Source organism: Natator depressus, chromosome 1 (genome assembly GCF_965152275.1).
Source record: "Natator depressus isolate rNatDep1 chromosome 1, rNatDep2.hap1, whole genome shotgun sequence".
NCBI classification, from domain to species: domain Eukaryota; kingdom Metazoa; phylum Chordata; order Testudines; family Cheloniidae; genus Natator; species Natator depressus.
Window position 1 is genome coordinate 275,937,734 of NC_134234.1, and position 23,219 is coordinate 275,960,952.

Consider the following 23,219-nt stretch of genomic DNA (forward strand, 5'->3'; position numbering starts at 1 on the left):
CTGCAAAGATTTCAGGCCTCCCCTTCTTACAGGCACAAGGTCCACCAGCAAAAATCCCAGGTCTCATTTGCCTCTGGGACGTAGCCCTTTTAGCTTTTATCCATACTAGATACTAGCTGCAAGCTGAGACAAACTGAAAATTCCTATATTATCCTTTAATATCAGACTTCCAAATGCCATTCTTCTTCATCCCAACTGCAGGTCCACAATGCTTTGAGGAAGGCAAAAAACACACCAGATCTCTGCCACTTTGGCTCAACAGGAAGAAAAATTCCTCCCATATCCCATAGCCAGGCGATCCGTCACACCCGTAGCAGCCTGGATACACAGCTCCCTATCTACGTGACAGGGAGGAAGGGCAGAGCAGCTGAAGAGGCAAGGGGGCTCCTGAAGGCTAAGGAAAAGTTTAAATTATTTTAGGGAGGGGCACAGGAGCCAATCAGCTCTCACTCTTCCCTCCTGACTAACCAATGGGATACAACAAACTGGCGCCCAAGTCTGACATTTTGGGGCACGTGCTCCCCACCTTCCCCCTCTCTTCCAGGAGCAATGCATTCCTTTTTCTGGTCCAACCAATTATGTCACTGAGATGGGTGAGGGGGCATTTCTCAGGTGTGGGCTCTCCCCCCTTAATCTCCCTTCTGGGAATAATGTATTCTGCCGGCAGTCTAACCAAACATTTCTCCCCTAAGTCCCTCTGCCCCAAGACGGGGGGGTAGGGGAGAGATTTTTCCCACTCATCAATCCCATATTTGAGGCTGGTAGCTCAGTATCAGCACATATATGAAAGATTTGTGTCCATGTTTTACACTTGATTTGGAATTTAATTGTTAAACTGGATGGGATGGGGACTTTCCTAGTATTTGGAAGGAAAAGAAACCCTGCAACATAAGACCGCTTAAAAAAAACAACCCTTGAAAAGCTATAAAATGTACCACTACATAATGTCAGTTATATTCCTGGCCTGGGGCTGAAGTAAGTCTTCATATTTTCTGCATTTCTCTAATATTTAACACTGTGCTAATCTAATGATACATATATTTAGTCTGCAAATCACAAAAATGTAGCCTTTCGCCAATTAAACGTCTATCTTTAGAATTAACATTGAGACATTATACACTGTAGATATAAAGTCACTTTAGCGTTTCCATTTTAGAAGGCCAGTGTTGGCCCATTGCTGCATTACTTGTGTGCTTTTGTTTAGTAAAACAAAAATTAATAAGGTTAAAAAGAAAAAAAAATTACCACAGATGTACTGCATGCATCCACAAGCACTGTAAATGCTGTCGTCTATTTTTTGAACCTCTCCCTGTGTAGCAAGAAACAGTTTCAGAGTCAAATACATCAAACACAACTTATAAAGCTTACAAGAGACACCCTTCTCTTAAAACATACAAAACTACTGCCACTCAGCCTAAGCTTTGAGAAAGAGAAAATCACAATCCATTACAATAGACAGTATGGTTGCCGGATGTATTACTGTTAACAACAGCTAAGTGGTATACTTCCTTTTGGTCTGAATATAATGACAGTGTAGCTGAATGTCAGTTTGAATTAATACTGACCTGAAGAAGACTTTTGTTTAGCTTGAAACTTGCCTCTTTCACCCACAGAAGTTGGTTTGATAAAATAATATTACCTTACCCACCTTGTCTCAGTTTTAATTAGTTTATTTTTTTAAAAATCTGTCTCTCTTTTATTTTGGATATATTTTCAAGTGATAAATCCTGGTTATTTTAATAATAAAGGTATATCTGGTCATAAAATACCACTTTGACAGCTCTGAAACCTCCTCCATGACTTTAGTGTATTGTCAAAATTCTGTACCACCATACGTCTCTTGCAAATGATTCAGAATTTGGCCTGTTATGACCTATATTACATTTCTTGCATTATATCCACATTACATGTTCCTCATATGTAGAGCCCTGCATGGATATAAAGCAAATATCCACAGAGCTGCAGGGTTCTACCAGGAACGGCAGCAGCAAAGGTTGCAGCATGTTTGGCATCCACTTCCAGGAACCAGTGCCCTGCCTGGGCAGCTCCTCCAGCATGGCTGTACTGGCCAGCCCTACCCACTGGGGCAGGCACCAGGCCCATTAGCAGCTGTCACTGGTTACGCTAGTGTGTGCAAGCGGCTCGCATGCTCCTGGACACACTCACGACCAGGGATGGCTGCCATAGATATCTGCATCTGTGGATATAAATTTGGTATCCATGCAGGGCTCTACTCATATCGGGGAGGGCATGTGATGGGAAAATATGCCTTTCATCACAGTGATAGTTCAGAGTTACATCATTCGTTATGCATTTTCCAGGTTATAGCAACTATTTTGTTTAAAACAAAATAGAAAATGAGAGAAGAGGACAGTATATCTAAACTCTCATACATTACAAAGGTCAAAGATATTTAATAACTTTCATAGGAAGCATATATAATTAACAAAACAAGCCAACATTCCTCTAGAAACAAAGCATGTTCATAAAGTTGATTTCTTTCAATAACAAAAATTAATTTTGTAACTGGTAAAATTTTAAGCATGTTGATCCTAGTCAGTATTGAACAAAGTAAGATTACATTTTCTTCCCTTCAGTTAGGTCTGCTTAAAAAACACAAAATCAAGCTTCTCCAGTGGATTGATGGTAGCAACACAGGATCTAAAATAGGGGGTTACAAGCTGGATTTGGAAGATAGGAGACAGTGTTTCAACACCTCCCCATTTTATAATCCATGTACTGGCAAATATATGACAGGCAGTATTGATAGCCCCAATCCCATAGCCTATGATGACAAACTCAAGGAAGGGACAGAAACAATAGTGCATAAAAAGAAAGGGGGGGGGGGGGGAAATACTGGATGTTATTAAGTAACATCTAAAGAAAATTTTCTTACCACTTTACAGGTTGGTATAGTAAAATTTTCACAGCTACATTCTGAGAAGAGAGCAACAAAAATGTATCAGTCAAAAGACATTAACTTTTATTAATAAGTAACTAGTAGAAGAATGAAAAATAGTTACCACAGTGCCAGCCTGGACAACACTGTCCAGGTACTTTCTCTTTCACAAGTTGCATGTCAGCTGTGCAGTTCAGAAGAGGCACTGAACAAAGGTTCTCATCACAAACTAAATGGGGGGAAATGACATGGTTCAACATGTTTTCAACTCATATTTCCTTAGATAAACTATTCTAACAACATTGAAGGTTTTTCATAGAATTTTGTTATTATGATTTAATATTTGTTAAGGTCCAACAGCATTCTTGACACTGTACAAGGGATAAATAGAGAGACAGGCCAAGATTTCCAAGAGTTAGCGATTTTGGTTATCTCAATTTTTGATGCCCAACTTGAATCACCTTAAAGAGTTTTACATTTTCAAAGTCTGCTGAACGCGAGTCATCTGAAAATCTTGCTCCATGAAAGTGACTCAAGTTGGGCACCCAGCAATTGAGGCACCCAAAATCACTAGTAGTAACAGGAGTGCTCTAGCTGTATATCTGTAAACAGTTGCTAGATAAGGTGTCAGTAGACGCTGGCTGACCAGAGGCACCGAGTCACTTCAGCAATGGTAGCGAACAACATTTCACTCCTTGTTGCAATGCTAATGCATGAGGATATCTGTGAAAACTGAAACTTCTTCAGAGCCTATTAAGGACAAACTGTGAAAGGGATGCCAGAATACTGTAATAACGTAGGACATTATACAATACTGAACATTTTATAAAACTATATTTTTAACATTTGGATAAATTCAATTTTAGATGGAAAGTGTTGAATCAGCTGAAAAAATACACAGCATATAATGTTTACCAGATACAGTAAAACCTTTAAATTAAAAACAGCTAAACTTACCACAATGGTAACGAGGACAACAGGAATGCATGGTGCTAAGATCTACTGTGAGAATTTCCCCCTCATTACATAAAGGAACAGGCTCAATGCAAGATTCACAAACTAAAGTTAAAAAGAATAAACCAAATACAAAGTTTAAAATACATCATCAGAAAGTTGTTACATATGAGCTTTATTCTACCCATGTTCTTCTACTGTGCCTGCCTGCCTGCAAGCCAGCCAGCCATCTGGGTATCTAAGAAACTTTTATTGACTAACACATTCAAACAAAATAGATAATTGAAAGTAATGATACAGTAATGGATGTACCTATTACTTTGTCTGGTGTTGAGATTTATGCTCAGACTGTTGCTACATGGACTGAAAAAATGACTGTCAGTGGGCAATAATAACGAAGCTGCAGATTGAAGGCAAAGGTCACATAGTTCTATAAATGAAATATGTCCAAATATTTTCAGACAAGCCCAATTTCTGTACTTGTGTATAAAATGGCATCATTCTTTAGTGTGCAGTTCAGCAGTAATATTTTAAAAAGTAACCTAGGAATAAAGGCCCTAAATTGCAAAACAATACATGCAAGTGGACACTTATAGCCAAGTGTCTGCCCAGGCCAATCCTGTGACAGCATTCTCAGGCAACCTTATCAAGTATGCAACTAGAGACCTGTCTTTTCTTATTTGTAGATAACCTAATAACAGTGGTTCTCAACCTGTGATCCAAGTATCCCTGGGGGGTCTGCAGATACGTCTAAGGGGTCCACAAAAGACAGACTGAAAACTGACTGAACAGAATTCACCTATATATACACAGACAATAGATTTCCAAAGGGGTCTGGCACCACTATTCAAAATTTTCTAGGGGTCCTCAAATGAGAAAAGGTTGAGAACCACTGCGCTACAATATCCTCTCTACCAACAAGAAAGCTAGAATAGTAAAGGCTTCTTACCACACAGATAAGAGAAACAACAAGGATCTTCCTGTTTTGCTTCAACAATAAATTGGTCCTCTCTGCACTCCGGACGGGGAGCATTGGGACATGCTAAAGGATCACATTCTACATAAAAGACAAGTCAGTATCTCTAATAAAAAGTCACATGAATAATCCTACAATAGAAAAAGGTATTTTCCTTAATTACTTTTTTTTTCATTTTCTCTTCTCTTATCTAAACAAAACTAAATTGATTGTAAATCAAAACTGACAGAAAGAGGAAATACAAAAAAAAAAGTATAAACCCTAAGGAACAGAGCAGAAACAACCTGAGGAAGAGAGTAGAAACATTTCTCAGAAGTTATTTATGGTGATCTGTTAATACAGGCAGAATCGTCATTTGGTACAATTACCCCAGATAATGCAGGGATGGAAAATATGCTTTTAAATCTTGTCTCCATATATCACTTACCGCACTGGTATTGTGGACAGCAGGAAAGGGTGCTATAGCCTACCATCAATTTTTCACCATTTTTGCATGTTGGAATAATAGCCTCACACAAAGTCATGTTACATTCTGAAAAAAAATATGGCATATGCAAATATTCACATGTGTATGAATGTGAATAGAGATTACATTGGTTGATAACTGGCAAGTGGTTACAGGTAGCTATCTAGAGAGTGAAAATACCAGTTCAGCTATCCCATTTGCCCTCTATGTCCACAAAAATATTTCATTAAGACATTTAAAAAAAGCATCTTATGACTAATGTATCAGATACTAGACCCATGCTTCTTTTGGTAAGAAACATGGACAGACAGAAAGCTAGCATCTGGCCATCAACTGACACTAAGCTGCTTTCTGGGAAAACAGTAACATGCCAATGCATGATTCACTTAGAAGCAGCAGTGGTGCAAACATGTAGAATCATGAAGATTCTAACAAGGCATTCTACTGTGCTGGCAGCTCACTGATGGAAATAGAAAATAAAATAGTTAACTACATAAGATGAAGAACAGTATTGTCATTAAGGCAGAGGACATGGGATCAAGGACATTTGGATTCAGTTCCTGGCTCTGCCAAAGTCTTCTTGTGTTTCCTTGGGCAAGTCTCTCTGTCTCAGCTCCCACATGCAAAACTGTGGTCAGTCATAACATTTCCTTTGTCTCACCCTATGACTTGTCTATTTAGATTTTAAACTCTTCAGGGCAGGGACTGTGGACTACTCTGTGTACATAATAAACCTAGCACTAGCGGACAGCAATCTGTGTTTGGGCCTATCGCCAGTACTGTTATCAATAATACCATTATTTATTATTTCCACAATAGAATACGTAATGTGCAACAACTAGGGAGAATTACCTTAGGGTTTGTCTACATGAACATTTATACCATGGCAAGCTGGGGTGTGAATCTACCCCGCACTAGCCTGCTGCAGTCAACTGTCCATGTGCACTCTGCTGATGCATGTTAACAGCATGTAGAGCACTTTGCTCTAGTCCTCTTTGGACTTGCTCAAAGAGCATTAACAAACTGTTAACGTGCATCAAAAGGGTCCACACAGGTAGTTACACTGCGGAAGGCTAATGCAGAGTAGATTCACACTCCAGCTTGCTGTGGTTAATTGTTCATGCAGACACGTCCACACTCTTCTATTTAAAAGCTCAGCATTGACCATAGGTGTGAGGACTGTTCTATCATATCCCTTCCAAGATAGGAATAATCTGCAAACTGTTTAGGAAAGTTTGGCCTATGTAAAATTAGCCTACACTATGTCTACACTAGCACTTTTGTCATTAAAACTTTTGTCAGTCAGGGGTATGAAAAAACACACCCCTGACTGACATAAGTTACACCAACAGAAGTGCTGGTGTGGACAGCGCTATGTCAGTGGGGGATGCTCTCACACCGACATAGCTACCATCGCTCTTAGGAGGTGGTTTAATTATGCCGACAGGAGAGCTCTTGCCCATCGGCAGAGAATGGCTACAAAGGAGACCTTACAGCAGTGCAGCTGCAGTGGTACAGCTGGGCTGGTGTAAGGTCTCTAGTGTAGACATAGCCTTAGAAACCTGAGTCCCATTTTCAAAAGCGACTAAGACAATTCGGAGCTTAAATCCCATTGATTTTCTGAGAGACTTCGGTCCTACGTGCCTACAGGTGTGCCTACAACTAAACATGTTTGGGCTTGCGCTAGAGACCAAGCTCTGGGACCCCACGAGGGGGGAGGGTCCCATAGCTCAGGGTCCAGCCTGAGCCCAAATGTCTATACTGCAATTTTACAGTCCCACAGCCTCAGCCCCATGAGCCCAAGCCAGCTGATGCAGGCCAGCCACTGATGTTTAGTTGCAGTGTAGACATACCCTAAGTCACTTTTGAAAATAGGGTTTTCACTCTTAAGTCAATTAGGCATTTTTGAAAGTTTTACCCTGAACCCTGCCTGCAAATCAATCCATGTCAATAAATGTTTAAACACCTCCTTAGCACTCTTGTTATGGAAAATATGTTTGGCTGCATACATACCGCAAACTTTCTTTGGACAGCAAGCCCTCTCTTCAATGACATTAATGATAACTTCACCTTCCCGCTCACAGACTGGTAGTGGGTCTTCACTGCATTCAGGTTCTATAGCAATAACACTTCCATTCTCCAAACAGTTATACATACAACACCCTTTAATGGACCCATTCCAAACCTCTCCAGCAGAACGAGGCTGTCCGTCATTATCTGTACATGCTAAGGAAGAAAAACATTACATCCTTCAGACATGTATTTAGCACAGATTTATTCCTGACTAGTACAAATAACGTGTCAGCTGGAAAGCCTCATGGCATGAAAGGATATGCAATATTTTATCAAGTATTTAATTGAAAGGTCTGCATTGTTTTCTAAAACATGATTGAGTCTGATACATTGAAAATTACTAATTTAATTGATCTATTCTATTAACAGAAACTCTAGGTGGTATAGAATGCCAGCTCCACTAAATGGTATGATAGCTGATGTGCATAACACCAGAGTTCAAGTTTCTGCACATACTTCCTCTTTGCTTCTGGGATAAATTTAAGGAGTCAGTGATTAACTTTACAGCCTTGAATTGTCTGGGTCCCAGTTACATCAGAAGTTACCTCTCTAATGATACCTCCTTGTATGCAGTGTAGTTATAGCTGTGTCAGTCCCAGGACACTAGAGAGACAAGGTGGGTGAGGTAATATCTTTTATTTGTGACTCTAAAGCTTGTCTCCTCTCACCAACAGAAGTTGGTGCAATGAAAGATATTACCTCACTCAGCTTGTCTCTCTGATACCTCCTCATGTCATTTAGGTCCTCTAAGAAGCATTTGCTGTCATAACCTAGATTTGAATGGCCTGAATCTTTCTACTCATGCTCACAGAGCCACAAACCCTGAGTAAGTGTCCAACCTCACTTCCTTCCTTGAATCTATTTATAACTCAAAAACAATACCACAAGATAAACTTCAGCCTAAGCTTCCTACCCGTGACTGGCATTCAAAACCATTTGATCCAAATAGACACTGCCATTCCCTTTACACATTGGCTGTTTTGTGGGAGAATTAAATTTAACATAAATGCAGTCATTTTGTGTATCCAGACACTATTAGCTGAAAACCAAAACCATATCATTAAAAATAATTGTTAGGACTTTGAAAGGCAAGGCCAAATAGCTGCATGATTGCAGTTTTGCTAATTAGAATGGGAGGATGAGACAGAAAGTTAACTGACCATGAAAATGGAGAGTATGTAAATAGCCAACCTTGATTTTAAGTGCCCCTAACATATGTTTTGTTGTTGTTATAGCTACAAATACAAAAAATGTTTTGCTAATAAAAAATGAGGAATTTGCTAAAGCTAAAAAAATTGGTGACCCACTCGGAGTGCCTATAAGTTATGTGCACTATTTAAATTAGCTATAAAAATTAAGTACAAAAATACACTTTGGAACAGTTCAAGGAAGCTTTTCTTTAAGCAAAGACTGACATCTCCCCAAGCAGGTGGACAAAAGGAGAGCCCCTGAAAGCCTGGCTGTTGATCACTGGAAACCATCTCAAACTTTGGGTAACTATAATCTGGGATGCTCTAAACCTGTATATGTATCTGTATATGTGCCTGAGACTCAGTAAAGAAGGAGCTTTCAGTGAAATCACTCTTGTTTGTACCAATCATTTATCAGACAGAGGAGCTGTGTCCCCATTGATTTGTTCCTGACACTGCCTAAAAAACAGGTTAAGTTACCACAGTTTTGAGTTCTAAAAACCCCAGGTAATGGAGCTAATTATATCCATTTTCCAGTATGACTCAGTGGTAATTAGTCTGAATGTTAACACAGGATTATAACTAAAGCTGTCAAGGAGGATTCCAGTATTTCTAAATTTAGTTTTGTTTCAACTCAGAACAAAAGCCAAACATTTTTAAATTCTTCGACTCTGGTGCAGTCTGCTTGGTGGAGTGCCCTGGAGCTGCAGACCCCAGAAGCCAGGACTGCCAAAAAGCCATTAGCCTACAAGCCTAGTCCCCCCAGAACAAGCTGGCAGGAACAGCTGCTGGCCCAAAAGCACCCCCAAATTACAAACTTCTTGAACAAAGGGTGGACACAAAGCCACTCAATATAGAGGACAGGAACTATTCCTTGTTTTCCTTCCTGGGTGCGCTAAGAGAGGGAACAAGTTATCGAAACACAGAAAGAACATCCTACTGTAATGGCCCTTCGACCAACAATAGGGATTGCACCAAGGACCTCCACAGCTGAAAGCATGAACTTCTACAGCTTGAGCTAAAGAGCCAAGCTCCATACCTGGGGCTGTAACAGATTCACATTCTCTGGTGACTGGGCAAAGATAGGGTACATAACTTACTATGAGATGTCAATATAACCCACCAGTTAGTGGGATATAGTAACATACCTACTCAGCCACTCTGCTCAGCTTTACTTACCACATTTTTCTTCAGGTATGCAGAGGTCAGAGTCTGTTCTATGGAGAATAGTTCCTTTTTTACATACACAGTCTTCTCTTAAATAGGAGCACGGGGATTCTTCATAGAACCATTTATTTAGGCATGTTTTGGCTGCACAGGGTTGCACACAAGGCTGGTATTCCTTGCCATCAGGACAACCCAGAGCTACAAGTCACACACAAAGAGGAAACAAAGTATTGCTTTCATTTTCTTATTTTCAAAGGAGAAAATATGTAGTAAGAGCAAAATGTTTATATAATAAAAAGCATATTTTTTACATTTTTAGCAACATAAATTACAAAATTATGCTTCAGGAATACACATGACTAATTCAGTCAAGATTAGAATTAAGTTATAACATATTTAATGAAAGGCATAACTTTAGAGTTTTAAGAAATTTTACCATGATTTAACAAGGCTGTGACTGAAAGGGTAAATCTTCTAGCAATAATATGTTAAAAAAAATTGCTGGCTAGTATACAAGACACAGAAATGTTGCAGTGATAGGAAATTATGTCTGGAGATAGAGTCAGTGTTATTTACTTACAACAGTAATCTGGTGTCCTCCACTTAATGCAGATATTATGTTTGTTGCACAAAGCCACATATGCAGAAAGTGCATCACATTCATAATTCCAAAAGTAGGTATTGTTGATCCACATCTTCTCACAAAAGTCTTGTGGTGAAACCTAGAATTACGTTTTAATTGAGATTTAATGAGAACAGCTTTTTGTAATCAAAGTTGCTAATTAATTACAAGAAATATTACCACTGTAAGGGAAAAGAATCATCAGGAATCCCTGACTGACAGGAAGTCAATACCTTTTGTGTTTCTCATGACTATTTCTATGATTCTGCACTCTCCCCACATTTGTGTGCTCACTACTGGGCAGTTTTGTTACCGATCCTTCTTGACTTTTTGAATTTTGTTTCATTTAACTTCTATGAAGCACACAGTATATTCTATCCTCTCTGGCTCTGCCACTTTCATGTGCACATGACAGAATAAACTTCATTCTGGCTGGCCAAGCATTCATGGCTTTGACACAATGTCAAACATTGATGCAGCTCAGAAATGGAGCACACAGATTCAGTGTATCGGCGCTCCTGACAGCTCTGTGAGGAGTGGTGTTCAGAACCCAATGGTTTTGTCATATATTTTGACTACCCGACCTACCTCTGAACTACTAGAAGCTGAAGACATCAAAGTGTACGAAGCAAAGACTATTCCCACCTTTTCCCTCCTGCTGCCAAATTGCTTTCCACAGCTCCCTCCTCTCTTGCCCCTGTCAGGTTTCTTCAAATGACACTTACTAAAATGTCACTCAATTTTTCTCCTCAGCCCACTCCTTCAATCAGAGTTCCCTCCATTTTCTCCCTTCAGATAGGAGCAGGGGAAAAGACGGGAAATGTCTCTGGAGCTTGAAGGAAGGGGTTGAGCTGCCCATGATGCTGCTCACAGTTGGCTGGTCTACAGTCAAGGAGATTTACAGGGAAGGGCAGAGCAGGGCAGAACAAACCACAGAGGAGGAGAGGTAGGAAAGAACAAAAATAAAATTAGGAATTGGAATCTGGACCTTTGTCCTACTCTGAGAAAGCACTAGATGTAAAAGAAGTCTTGAGGCTTGTCAGCACAGTCCAGCAACGCGCACCAGAGGGGAGTGAGTTGTAAAGTGCTCTAAAGTATAGACCCCACTGATGTGCTCTAAAAGTATGCATTAACGTATTCCTGTTTCATGAAGTCTACATGGGGTCATAAGTGACACATGGGGTGGGGGGGAAATGCAGCGTTACGTGCCCCCCAGATTTCTTCCAAGCACGGCTGAGGGGGATGTGCCTGGAAAAGGCACCAGCATTGAGCTTTCCCACTGAGCTCCACTAGGTGGCGCCCAGAGCAGTGATTTGAGACCCAGCTGGTAGCAGCTGCAGTTACTACAGCTCAACAGTGGATGCAGCCTGGGGTGTTTGTGGGAGGATGCAGAAGGCAGCTCTGGGCAGTGTGGGAGGGGAGAGGCAGTAGGGCCCTAGGGCACTGGGAACGTTGGGGCAGGGAGCCTGGAGCGGCAGTGGGGGCTGGGAGGAATACAAGTGCTGTTCCACTGAAACTGTGACAATGGATATTTTGTTTCATTTTTTTCTAAAGGCCCTAATCCAGCAGAGTACCTAAATGTGCTTAAATCCAAGGATTTGAGCAGTTCTATTCATTTCAGTAGGACTACTCACATGCTTATAATTGAGCATATGCTAAAGAGTTTGCTGGACTGGGGCCTTAATGTCACAATATAATAAATAAGAAGAACTGGAAAGTTACACTTGTATCTTGTAATCTTAACAACAAAAGTGGGTCAGTTGTGACATTTCAATCCAAATTCAGGTTCCTAAACTTCAGATACAAACCCAAGCCACTTCACAAGAGAGTTGGGATTTGGAGTTCTGAATTGGTCAATCACATAAATAAACCTGAGCTGTGAATCATAGAATTGTAGGACTGGAAAGGACATCAAGAGGTCATCTAGTCCAGTCCCTTGCACTTATGGCAGGACTAAGTATTATCTAGATCCTGACAGGTGTTTGTGCTCTTAAAAATCTCCAATGACGGAGAGTCCACAACCTCCTTGGGCAATTTATTCCAATGCTTAACTACCTTGACAGTTAGGAAGTTTTTCCCTAATATCCAGCCTAAACCGTCTTTGCCGCAATTTAAACCCATTGCTTCTTGTTTTATCCTCAGATTAAGGAGAACAATTTTTCTCCCTCCTCCTTGAAACTACCTTTTATGTAGTTGAAAACTGTCATGTCCCCTCTCAGTCTTCTCTTCTCCAGACCAAACAAACACAATTTTTTCCATCTTTCCTTATAGGGCATGTTTTTCTAGATCTTTAATAATTTTTGTTGCTCTTTTCTGGACTTTCTCCAATTTGTCCAGAAGAGACATCATAGCTACCAGGAGGGTTAGCATGAGATTTCTGGTATTTGTGATGCCTAAGACAGCCAAAGTCTCCCTGTAAACCCAGAAGAGAGAGTAGATTCAAATAGAGAGGAAAAATAATTTTATATGGTTAAATTAGAACAGATTCCTAACATAATTACTGGGTGCTGATATTACCAAAAGAGCTCTAAAAGATCATATCAAGGGATTAGTTTGAAAATATCTCTGTTCCTCAAATTGATAGAATATGCCAGAGCAATCCAGAGCTTCTTCACGTGTAGCTCTCTTTTAGAACAATCTCCATCTGCTATTACATATTATTGTAAAACATGACATCAAAAGTAGCTCTAGAAATCAAAACTGCTTTGTCTCTTGAATGCCTGCCCTGAACTGCTGCATACCACCAGAACCTTTAAATTGTGCCTTCCCTCCTCCCCCCAGAGGTGAAAGTAAGACAGTCCAGTCCAGTGTACCAGCAAGAGCCGGTACACAGCCAACCATACTGGCAGGGGGCAGCTTTCCCAAGCAGGCAATTTAAAAGGGCCCTGGGCTCCAAGCAGCGGCTGAAGCCCCTGGTCCTTTAAATCGCCACCAGAGCCCCACTGCCGGAGCCCTGGGGTAGTGGAGGCTGGGAGCCCCAGGGCTCCGGCGACGATTTAAAGGGCATGGGGCTCCCAGCAGCAGCCGGAGCCCCAGGCCCTTTAAATCGCTGCCAGAGCCCCAGGGCTCCCGGCTGCTGCCACAGCTACAACTACAATGGGGCTCCGGTGGTGATTTAAAGGACCTGGGGCTCCCGGCCACCACCGCAGCTACCGCTACCACGTGGCTCTCGTGGTGATTTAAAGGGCCCGGGGCTCCCGGCAGCTGCTACTGAAGCCAGAGCCCAGGGCCCTTTAAATCACGGCTGGAGCCCCAGGGTAGCAGCAGTGATTTAAAGGCTTGGGGATTTAAAGGCCCCACCCCTTCTGCCCGAGGAACCCCTGCCTGCTCAGGACCACAGTCCTGCATACCGGTAAGTCCCTTAAGTTACTTTCACCCCTGCCTCCCCACCATCAGCAGTTACCAGTCACCTCTGCATGGAGCAGTTAGAGAGCAGCACTTCAGAGTGCTCTACAATTTACATCCCTCTGGTGCACCATGTCGGCAAGCCCTTGGGAGTGGGCAAGGTTGTACAGTCATATTTCCTCTCCTCAAAACTTCTTATTTCTCTTCCCCTGCAAACCATGTCTAACCTGCCTGCATTGCACCAGCTACCTCTAGTGGCAGCTGATGTATTGAACTATGTCATTACTAGAAGTACTGAAAATAAACACTGTCTGGAAGGATATCACAAGTATAGGATTCAGAGTGGTAGCCATGTTAGTCTGTATCAGCAAAAAGAATGAGGGGTACTTGTGGCACCTTAGAGACTAACAAATTCATTTTGAGCATTACCTACAAGTATAGGAGTGACTAGGCTAATGTCTATGTGACTCAGATGCTTCTGTAAGTCAGAACTGGATGCTATTACTTTCAATAGAACCATTAGGCCTTCACTCTGAGCAACATGCTTCTTGATCATGTACTAAACATTACCCTTTCTGAACAATACTTCAGTGTTAGGCTGATGCTGTGGAATCTCTGCCTCCTATATGTTCTTTTCAAGTATGGCATGGTACTTCCAGGAGTGACATGGTGGTCCACACATTCACAGCTTGTCTTCACTGTATTGTTAGCTCACGTTAGTACACTCAAGTTACTCCATTCAAGCCAGATTACTTCCAGTGAGAGTAATCATGCTGAAGCAACACAGGCTGCTGATGAGTTGTTGGGTTTCAGAGTGGCAGCCATGTTAGTCTGTATCAGCAAAAGCAACGAGGAGTCCTTGTGGCACCTTAGAGACGAACAAATTTATTTGGGCATAAGCTTTCGTGGGCTATAACCCACTTCATCAGATGCATGGAGTGAAAAATTCAGTAGGCAGTATAAATATACAGCACATGAAAAGGTGGGAGTTTCATTACCAAGTGGGGGATCAGTGCTAACAAGGCCAATTCAATTCGGGTGGATGTGGCCCATTTCCAACAGTTGACAAGAAGGGGTGAATATCAACAGAGGGAAAATTATATTTTGTAATGACTCAGCCACTACCAGCCTTTATTCAGGCCTAATTTGATGGTGTCAAGTTTGCAAATTAATTCCAGTTCTGCAGTTTCTCGTTGAAGTCTGTTTTTGAAGTTTTTCTGTTGAAGAATGGCCACTTTTAAGTCTGTTATTGAGTGTCCAGGGAGATTGAAGTGTTCTCCTATTGGTTTTTGAATGTTACAATTCTTGATGTCTGATTTGTGTCCATTTATTCTTAGTAAGGCAACTCCCATCTTTTCATGTGCTGTACATTTATACCTGCCAACTGAATTTTTCACTCCATTCATTTGATGAAGTGGGTTATAGCACACGAAAGCTCATGCCCAAACAAATTTGTTAGTCTCTAAGGTGCCACAAGGACTCCTCATTGTTTTTGATGAGTTGTTGTAACTTGAGCTGCAATATCCCCACTGCATTACTAGCTTAAGCTTCAGCAGCACTTCAGCTTCAGCACATCCTCATCTACCCCCCGCCCCCGAGGCTGGTTAGCTAGAGTTTAAAGCACCACCAATTAGCTCAAGCTAGAGATGTGTGTGAACGGACAGAAGTTGGATTAGGGGCAAAACCTGAGGTACAGCTCAAGCTAACAATGCAGTGAAGACAAGCTCTCAGAGATCTGCGGACCAGGAGACCATCTGAGGTTACCCATGAGCACATGGAGGAGGAATTAATTCAGTCAGTATCTTGGCTAAACACTGGAAGCAAGTGAAACATAAAAATAAATATTATACATTATATTATTATTATAAATTTAGTTATTTTAGATTTGGAACTGCTTATTTCTTTGTACTTACTTTTTTGTGACATGGGACAAAAACTCTTCTGTTTAACAGCTCCATACAGTAAGTGCAGTTATCTTCAGTACAATTTCTTACTGGCCTCCTGGTTGCTACATCAACTGATTTCTCTATTTCCCAACTTTTAATAAATGCTTCAATTTCTTCCATATTTGTAATTATAGTCCTATTTTGCATCTTGAGGTCATCAACTGGGTCTCCATTGCACACACCTTAAAACAGTGCATCATATTTAGTGAATAAATATAGAACATTTGTTCTTCAATTAAAGAAAAGTACAAATGATAAGGTAATGTTAACTTTGGATCAAATCAGTTTGTAAACAAGTTTATTTGCAATAGTCTATTGCATTTGCAAAAGTTAGAATTTCCTAAATATGGTTTTAATTTTTATTGGGTACTATTGGGTACTATTTATTGGGTATTTATTATCAATAATATTTTAGTTAGACAGACGGATCATGCAGTTCAATTAAAAACTTTCTCAGACATGGATTAACCAAACTGATACTAAAATATGTCACAGGCAGAATGGCAGACTCACTCAGATTGTACCAGATTCTGACACTCTTACTCACATTGAGTAGGACCTAATTCCACAAGTTCTATTATAAATTTAAATAAGAGTGCTTATGCAAATAAAAGCTCACTGTGACAGACTGCAATATCCTGGACAAACCTTCTTGAATTAAATTTAACATCTTTGGAGTTCATTGTATTAAAAATGCAAATATGTACTATTGTGGGATTGTATGGAATTTTTTTTTTTAGCAGGAAGATAGGATTAATGCAATCTCTGGGAGATATGAGGAACTTCAAAGCACAGTTTAGGACAATACATATAAAGTGGATTTCCTAGGAAATAGTTGGGGGTGAGGGGAATGCAAATACCCACTTCAGATTTGTTGCTAATTACCTGCTCCTGGCAATCCCAGGTCACAGATCCTTAAACTGTATAAAGGGTGAACTAAACATATCACGAGTGTGCTAGTTCTGAAATGAGGCTCTTATGACCTTGTCACCACAAGAGACCCCTTTGGGAAGGTTTCAAGGATCACTTGCCAAAACCCATATTGAAGATGGTGGGGATAGAATCTCTGGTAAGATTATTAACATGTGTATAGGTTCTTTTATTGTTTTAATATGTTTTTCTGCAGTGCTTTTACACTAAGAATAAACTAGGCTTGCATAGGAAGTGCTGTGTGGTAACTTATAACTGTGGACAGTTACACTGTTAACCCTATGAATAGAAAGTAAGCAGGCTTGCTTAGGCAGTGTCTGTTGCTGGGAATAATGAAGGGTACTGTCCAGCCTGAAGATACCCCGGTCAGAAGGGAGACAGATGGGTGTCTCCATCCAAGAGAGGCAATGGCCAGGTAGTCCAAAAGCCTGAGAATGGGAGCTCTTGCTGAACCACTAAGGGGAAACAGGTGCCCTGAACTGTGGAACTCACCATGGGCAGGGAAGAGCTCATAATCTGGCACATTATTTGGATTTATCTCAACTTCTAGCATTTAGAAATGTTATCAAAAGTAATTTTAAAAAAATTGAATAAATTGCCTTCTTTACCACAAATACTTGTGTTACTTGATTTCTCAGTGCAGAAAGATGCATCTAACATATTTTAAAAATTAATGTTCAATATTCTCTTATGAATTTGATATTGTACGGAGAGACAACAGATGCAATTTCCATACTCAAAGACAGGTATTTTGAAATCACTGAAATACCTTCCTATAAATATATATTATACAAAGTCAACAATAAAATGGTAGAATTTGAATCTTTATGGATGGAGTTTGATTTAGCAAATAAGTAGCAGAGTTCTCTACACCCAAGGTGACACTGAATATTTTTGATTGGGAAACGGGCAGCTGGGGTTCCTATGTCTTTTTATTATCTAATTTGTTTGTTTGTTTCCTTTTCTTCCCAGGCCATAGAGCACTTTTTAATTTCCTCTTGAGTCATAATGGATTTTTAATTGGTGTTTACGTGTTTTTAAAGTCCTGGTAGGCATGATTTGTGTCTTGAGATCTTCCTGATATGTCTGGATGTAAAACAAATTTGTTATTATGGTGCAATTACAGTAGCTGGATGATTTCATTATCAAACTCTACAAATTTTGCTTCATATAATTTAAACACCAAAGTCTCATTTAAAATGTGATTTAACATGCATGAACGGGTCTGGGTCCGGGTCCAAGTCCAAGTCCCCTTGGGGCAGTGGGGTGGGTGCAGAAGTGGGTGCGGGGGAGAGCTCTGGGAGGGAGTTTGGGTGCGGGCTCTGGACTGGGGCATGGGGTTGGGGCACAGGAGAGGGTGAGGGGTATGGCCTTGCACAGCTCCCAAAAGTGACATGCACACCCCTCTGGCAGAGTCTCCTAGGTAGGGAGACCGGGGGGGCTCTCTGCACGCCACTGCCCGCAGGCATTGCCCCTGCAGCTCCCATTGGCCGTAGTTCCTGGCCAATGGGAGCTGCGGAGTCGGCACTTGGGGCAGGGCAGTGCACGGAGACACACACCCTCTCCTCCAGGGCCGCAGGGACGTGCCAGCCGCTTTTGGGAGTGGCGCGGAGCGAGGGCAGGCAGGAAGCTGTCTTAGCCCCGCTATGCTGCCAATGGTGGCAGCTACAGGCAGGGACCCCCAGTGTCGGCAGACGCTCTGGGGAAGGTGCATGGTGGCCCTGAATATTCCTGGAGCTTGGGCGCCACAGGTCCATATAACTCACCACCACTGGCTTAGTCTATATATTTTATCTGGTGGAATTAACATTGGCCTGTTATTTTGAAATTAATTCTTTTAAAAAGAATAAAATAATTTGAAGTTCAAATAAAATTCATGAGTTATATAGAGCAGTAAATTACATTGTGTCTGATACTGAGCAGTATTCATACAAAAATTAAAATACCTCTTTACACTTAGGATTATAATATTATCTTGTCAGTTTGAATTTGACTAAAAAGAGCTAAAGGGAAGAGGAAAGTTTTTAAAACTGTGATCTGTGACTCCAGATAGGAAAATAAGAATTGGGGGGGAAAAAGAGCTATAGTATTCAAAACTGTTCCTGTGATTTTCTGCACTAGCAACTGTTAATTATCAGTTCTTCAGAAATTGAGGAACAGAGTGTCCTCACTCTTAGAACACTTTTGCTGTAACCACAAGATCCCAGTTTTAACAAATATTTCTCCTGCAGCTGTTGTGTTTATGTGCTTCCACATCAATATTCATTACACTCTGCAGAAGTTATATCCAAATTAAATGTGTTATATGGTCGAGTTGCTGTATCAAGTCAATAACAAATTTATAGGTCACATTAGTTATGAATCTTTACTTTTTGTTCTCTTCCCCTATTAAATCTCATGTGCCTCTTATGTCGAAGAGCCTGGTAAGACATCAATTTAGGGATGCACTCAGTACTTCATGAGGCACCAACACCATGCCACAGATAGTTTTACCATGTTTTTTTTTTTCCCCTTGCATTGCTCTTTTTTCCTATGGCTTGTCTTTCTGAAGACTGAAAACCAAAAAGCCCTGTCCATAAGCAGGTACCGTTGTGGATTAAGGAACCATAGCAGGCCTGGATCTGGCTCCTGCGTCTACAAGGGAATCAGCTCCTTAGCCAAACCCACAGATTTGGTAATTGCTCCCATCATCCCAGGGCTAGGCCATTCCTTCCTTTACCATGGATGGGGGAGAAAGCCCTTCAGGAATTAGCATCCCTTTGCAAAGCCTATTGAATGCACTGCCTCCACCTCAACTCATTCCTTTGTGATTTCTTCTGAGCACAAAATTTGGCTCTTTTTGCTCAGTGGATTTCATTAGTATTTTTACATGCAGCCAGAGCTTTTGAGGGGTGCACTTCAAATAGAGATAAATACATAAAATGTAGTGATAATTATTTACCCTGATATTATTTAAACAGGTGCTTTGAAACAGAAGTAACATTCATTGATAGATTATGGATCCAATCCCGGGAACCCAGATCAGGTAGAATTTTCATTAAAATTAATGAGAGTTTCGTATCTGAAGGACTTTAAGACGACAACAGATAATGGCTGATAGATCTTGATTGGCAGCGACATTAAGAAGTGGGGTATCGTACAACTTTTAAGTGAGAGAAGACTAAAAAAATAAAAAACTTTAGTGAAAAAAATATAATACAAACAAAGATTAATAGAGAAGATAATCTTACCACAAAGTCCTTCTGTCTTGGTAGATGTGTTAGAATGTAAGCCATATTGTATATCTATAATGCCTGTAACATGAGCCCACTTAATGCTAATGCCAGCAGGTGTATTAATGACGTACATGGCACCAGTATCCTGAATACACAGTCCATGTTTTGAGAAAGGTAAAGATTGAATTACAGAATCCACTACTACCTAAATAAACCAAATATATTTTAAAATGAACAGCAGAATTCCAGAAACACATTTAATGAAATAGCAAATTGCATTTATATTTTATTGTTTTAGATTGTTTCCATCACATTTGTCAGAGGTAATCAGGGTGTGCAAATCATGGCATTTCTAGTCAACCTCCATCTCCTATAATCACAAAGGAAGTAGGCAATGAGAGAAAATGATGAAGGAAGAATCTTTTGTAATTATGAAAACAGGAAATCTTGCTTGTTCCCACACCCAACTGCCCAAATAAGAAACTCATCCTGCTTTCTTCATTTTTTCTCTCTTCCTACCTATTATTGACTAGCAGGGAGATATAATGGACTAAACATAGAACTGGAGATCAGGAATCCAACAAGTCTAGGAACAGTTTTTATTCTGGTACCATTCTGAACATCTATTTTGAACATGTTTTGCAGAGTTTCCACCAACATGATCAAATCCCTGGTGCTTCTTCAAAAGTCTGTGAAACTGGGCCAAATGTTGGTTTTGTAAACCAACCAAAAATTAATACATTTTTCTTGGTTTGGGATTTCATCACAAAAGATGCCCACAGCTTTGCTTAGGGTCTTAGTTCAATATCCACCTGAAAGATAGTAATTCCATCATCAGAGTGTCCCCTAAAATCACGCTGAGGAACTGTGCTACCTACAGAATGACAAACACCACTTCCAGCAATAAAGAGGAGAGGCAGCTGACCTCAGTGCTAGAATGAAATCAAGAATGAAAGAAGAGCAGGAAGAATTTGGTAGATTTAATATTTATGAATTTTTTTTTCTAAATCATTCATGAAAGAGGGATAACTGGGAAGGCCAACAGTGTATTTATACAAAAAATATTATAAAATAATACTGTTGCTCCTCTTGTAGTACAACAGGGAAAGAATGGAGCTTTACCACAGGAGTAACCCTCTTCCTACACTGCATAAACTGTAAAGACTCGGCATTCTAGAACCGAGTAGCGCTGTGTAAATTACCCTTTAAATATACACATGCTGAATATTAACAATTATTCTCACCTTTCTTGCCAAGCGGTTGATGAGTACTTTATTTGTAGGTGTTGTTACATTTAATTTCTTAAAACAGAGCCCTGAAGTGCCTCCAGGTGAAACCTTGTAAGAAAAATGCCAAAATAAGAGTTTGGAGGAAGGGGGAATATTACGGATAGTATTTATTTTAGCATGTACAGGTAACTAAATAACAAGAAGTATACTTAAAAATTAACAAAATACTCACTAGTTTTCTTATTGAATTTGCACTCTGAAAAACATTTAAAAAGTAGATTAGAAATGCAGGGATATTAGTAACGTTCCTCCTGTTTTCCTATGACAAATTATTAGTCATTTTCAACACCAAGGGTCCTTCTCCTGAAATCTTAATGCTAGCTAAACTTTCACTAAACATGGGAACATATACTTCCTGTTCATCCCAAAGCATATGTTTATTAATATGGTGCATGCCTCTGTGTTGTTTGTTTATTTGCTCTGGAGTTAGAGCCAAAGGGCCTATTGGGGAATCAAGCAGGAAAGACAACACCTCTACCTAGATAAAAAGCATTCCAACACTCAAACACAATTACCAGCTTCACAGTAGTGAAGAGATTACTCCCCCGTCCCAACCCTAGGACGTAGCTATTTTGCCAAGGCTGAGAAGAGATATCTCAATGGGAACACTTAACCATTACAGGACCCCAGACAGGGCCATCCTTACCCATATGCAAAGTACGCAGCTACATAGGGCACCAGGAAATTTGGGGCACCAAGTTTCCTGTTGCCCTGCGCAGCTGCATGCTGCTCCAGCCCCTACCCCACCCCTTCCCCAAAGCCTCCACCCCTGCCCTGCCCCTGCCCCGCCTTTTCCTGCCCCTGAGGACTGCAGCAGGGCCGGGCCTGCACTCACCAGCGGCGGGAAGCGCAGCGACCGGGCCCCAGCCACGCCGCAGGTAAGTGCTGGGGGGCGGTTCCCCTGCCCCTCAAGCCAGTCCCGCCCCCCCCACGGAGGCCTGGGGCCCCACAACCCCCTCCCCCCTGCAGGACGGCTGTGTAGGGCCCCAGTATAGCTAGGGACGGCCCTGACCCCAGGCCTAGAAAAGGGGTGGGAGGTTGAGTAAGCGGCCAGAAGCTGTCCAGGGTGTGTCAGTGAGATCGGACAAACTGGCAAAGAGACACAGAGAGACACGGTCTACACTTAAAAGTTTAGATCAGCCTAGCTCCATCACTCAGGGCTGCGAAAAATTTCATATCCTGGGCATTGTAGTTAGGTCAGCCTAAACCCTGGTGTACGTCAATGCCTCTTGGAAAGAAGGATTACCTACATCAGTGGAAAATACCCTTCCATCAATGTAAAAAGCCTCTATGCTGCAGCACCACCGTGGCACAGCTATCACGCTCTAGCTGTGCCACTGCAGTGGCTGTCATGTAGAAATGGCCAGAGGGCGAAGCCGAAGTTGCAGCAAGGGCCATCTCCTTTGCACAGCCCAAAGATGGAGGTAACTGGGCTAGCTGAAACACACAAGGCCCACAAGGAAAGATTAAGAGTAAGGTAAAAGGAAATATGTACGTAGGCCTTTATTGTTTTTATCCTTCCCTCTACATGCTTTGTACCTTTGGGTGAATGATCAATAATGCTTTGTTTTGAAGAAGCTGTTTTTGAGTCACTTTAACCTAGAGGTTTCAGAGTGGCAGCCGTGTTAGTCTGTATTGGCAAAAAAAAAAAGGAGTCCTTGTGGCACCTTAGAGACTAACAAATTTATTTAGGCATAAGCTTTCGTGGGCTAAAACCCACTTCATCAGATGCATGCAGTGGAAAATACAGTAGGAAGAGATATATACACAGAGAACATGAAAAAATGGGTGTGCCATACCCACTGTAATGAGACCAATCAATTAAGGTGGGCTATTATCAGCAGGGGAAAAAAAGCCTTTTGTAGTGATGATCAGGATGGCCCATTTCAAACAGTAGGGGGAAAAAATTAGCATGCGGAACTAGTTTTTACTTTGTGAAATGACCCATCCACTCCCAGTCTTTATTCAAGCCTAATTTAATGGTGTCCAGTTTGCAGATTAATTCCAATTCTGCAGATTCTCATTGGAGTCTGTTTTTGAAGGTTTTTTTTTTGGGGGGGGGGAGAATTGCGACTTTTAGTCTGAAAATGAGTGACCAGGGAGAAAACACCATCCTGACCACTATGGATGTAGAAGCCCTCTACACC

The 23,219-nt window shown here is 41.0% G+C and overlaps 1 protein-coding gene across 1 annotated transcript in view; it reads right to left on the reverse strand.

The window, feature by feature from the left end:
* The window catches only part of OTOGL (otogelin like), a 129,280-nt gene that overhangs the window by 16,230 nt on the left and 89,831 nt on the right, over nucleotides 1-23,219 (reverse strand). Inside the window, exons 39-51 of the mRNA XM_074956177.1 lie at nucleotides 21,245-21,268; nucleotides 21,028-21,120; nucleotides 19,799-19,988; nucleotides 15,606-15,820; nucleotides 10,306-10,447; nucleotides 9,738-9,923; nucleotides 7,309-7,521; nucleotides 5,257-5,361; nucleotides 4,803-4,910; nucleotides 3,857-3,958; nucleotides 3,024-3,128; nucleotides 2,897-2,937; nucleotides 1,246-1,309 (exon numbers count right to left, since the gene is read on the reverse strand). Coding sequence (XP_074812278.1) covers nucleotides 1,246-1,309; nucleotides 2,897-2,937; nucleotides 3,024-3,128; nucleotides 3,857-3,958; nucleotides 4,803-4,910; nucleotides 5,257-5,361; nucleotides 7,309-7,521; nucleotides 9,738-9,923; nucleotides 10,306-10,447; nucleotides 15,606-15,820; nucleotides 19,799-19,988; nucleotides 21,028-21,120; nucleotides 21,245-21,268 — 1,588 coding nt within the window. The remainder of the gene's footprint in view (nucleotides 1-1,245; nucleotides 1,310-2,896; nucleotides 2,938-3,023; nucleotides 3,129-3,856; nucleotides 3,959-4,802; nucleotides 4,911-5,256; nucleotides 5,362-7,308; nucleotides 7,522-9,737; nucleotides 9,924-10,305; nucleotides 10,448-15,605; nucleotides 15,821-19,798; nucleotides 19,989-21,027; nucleotides 21,121-21,244; nucleotides 21,269-23,219) is intronic.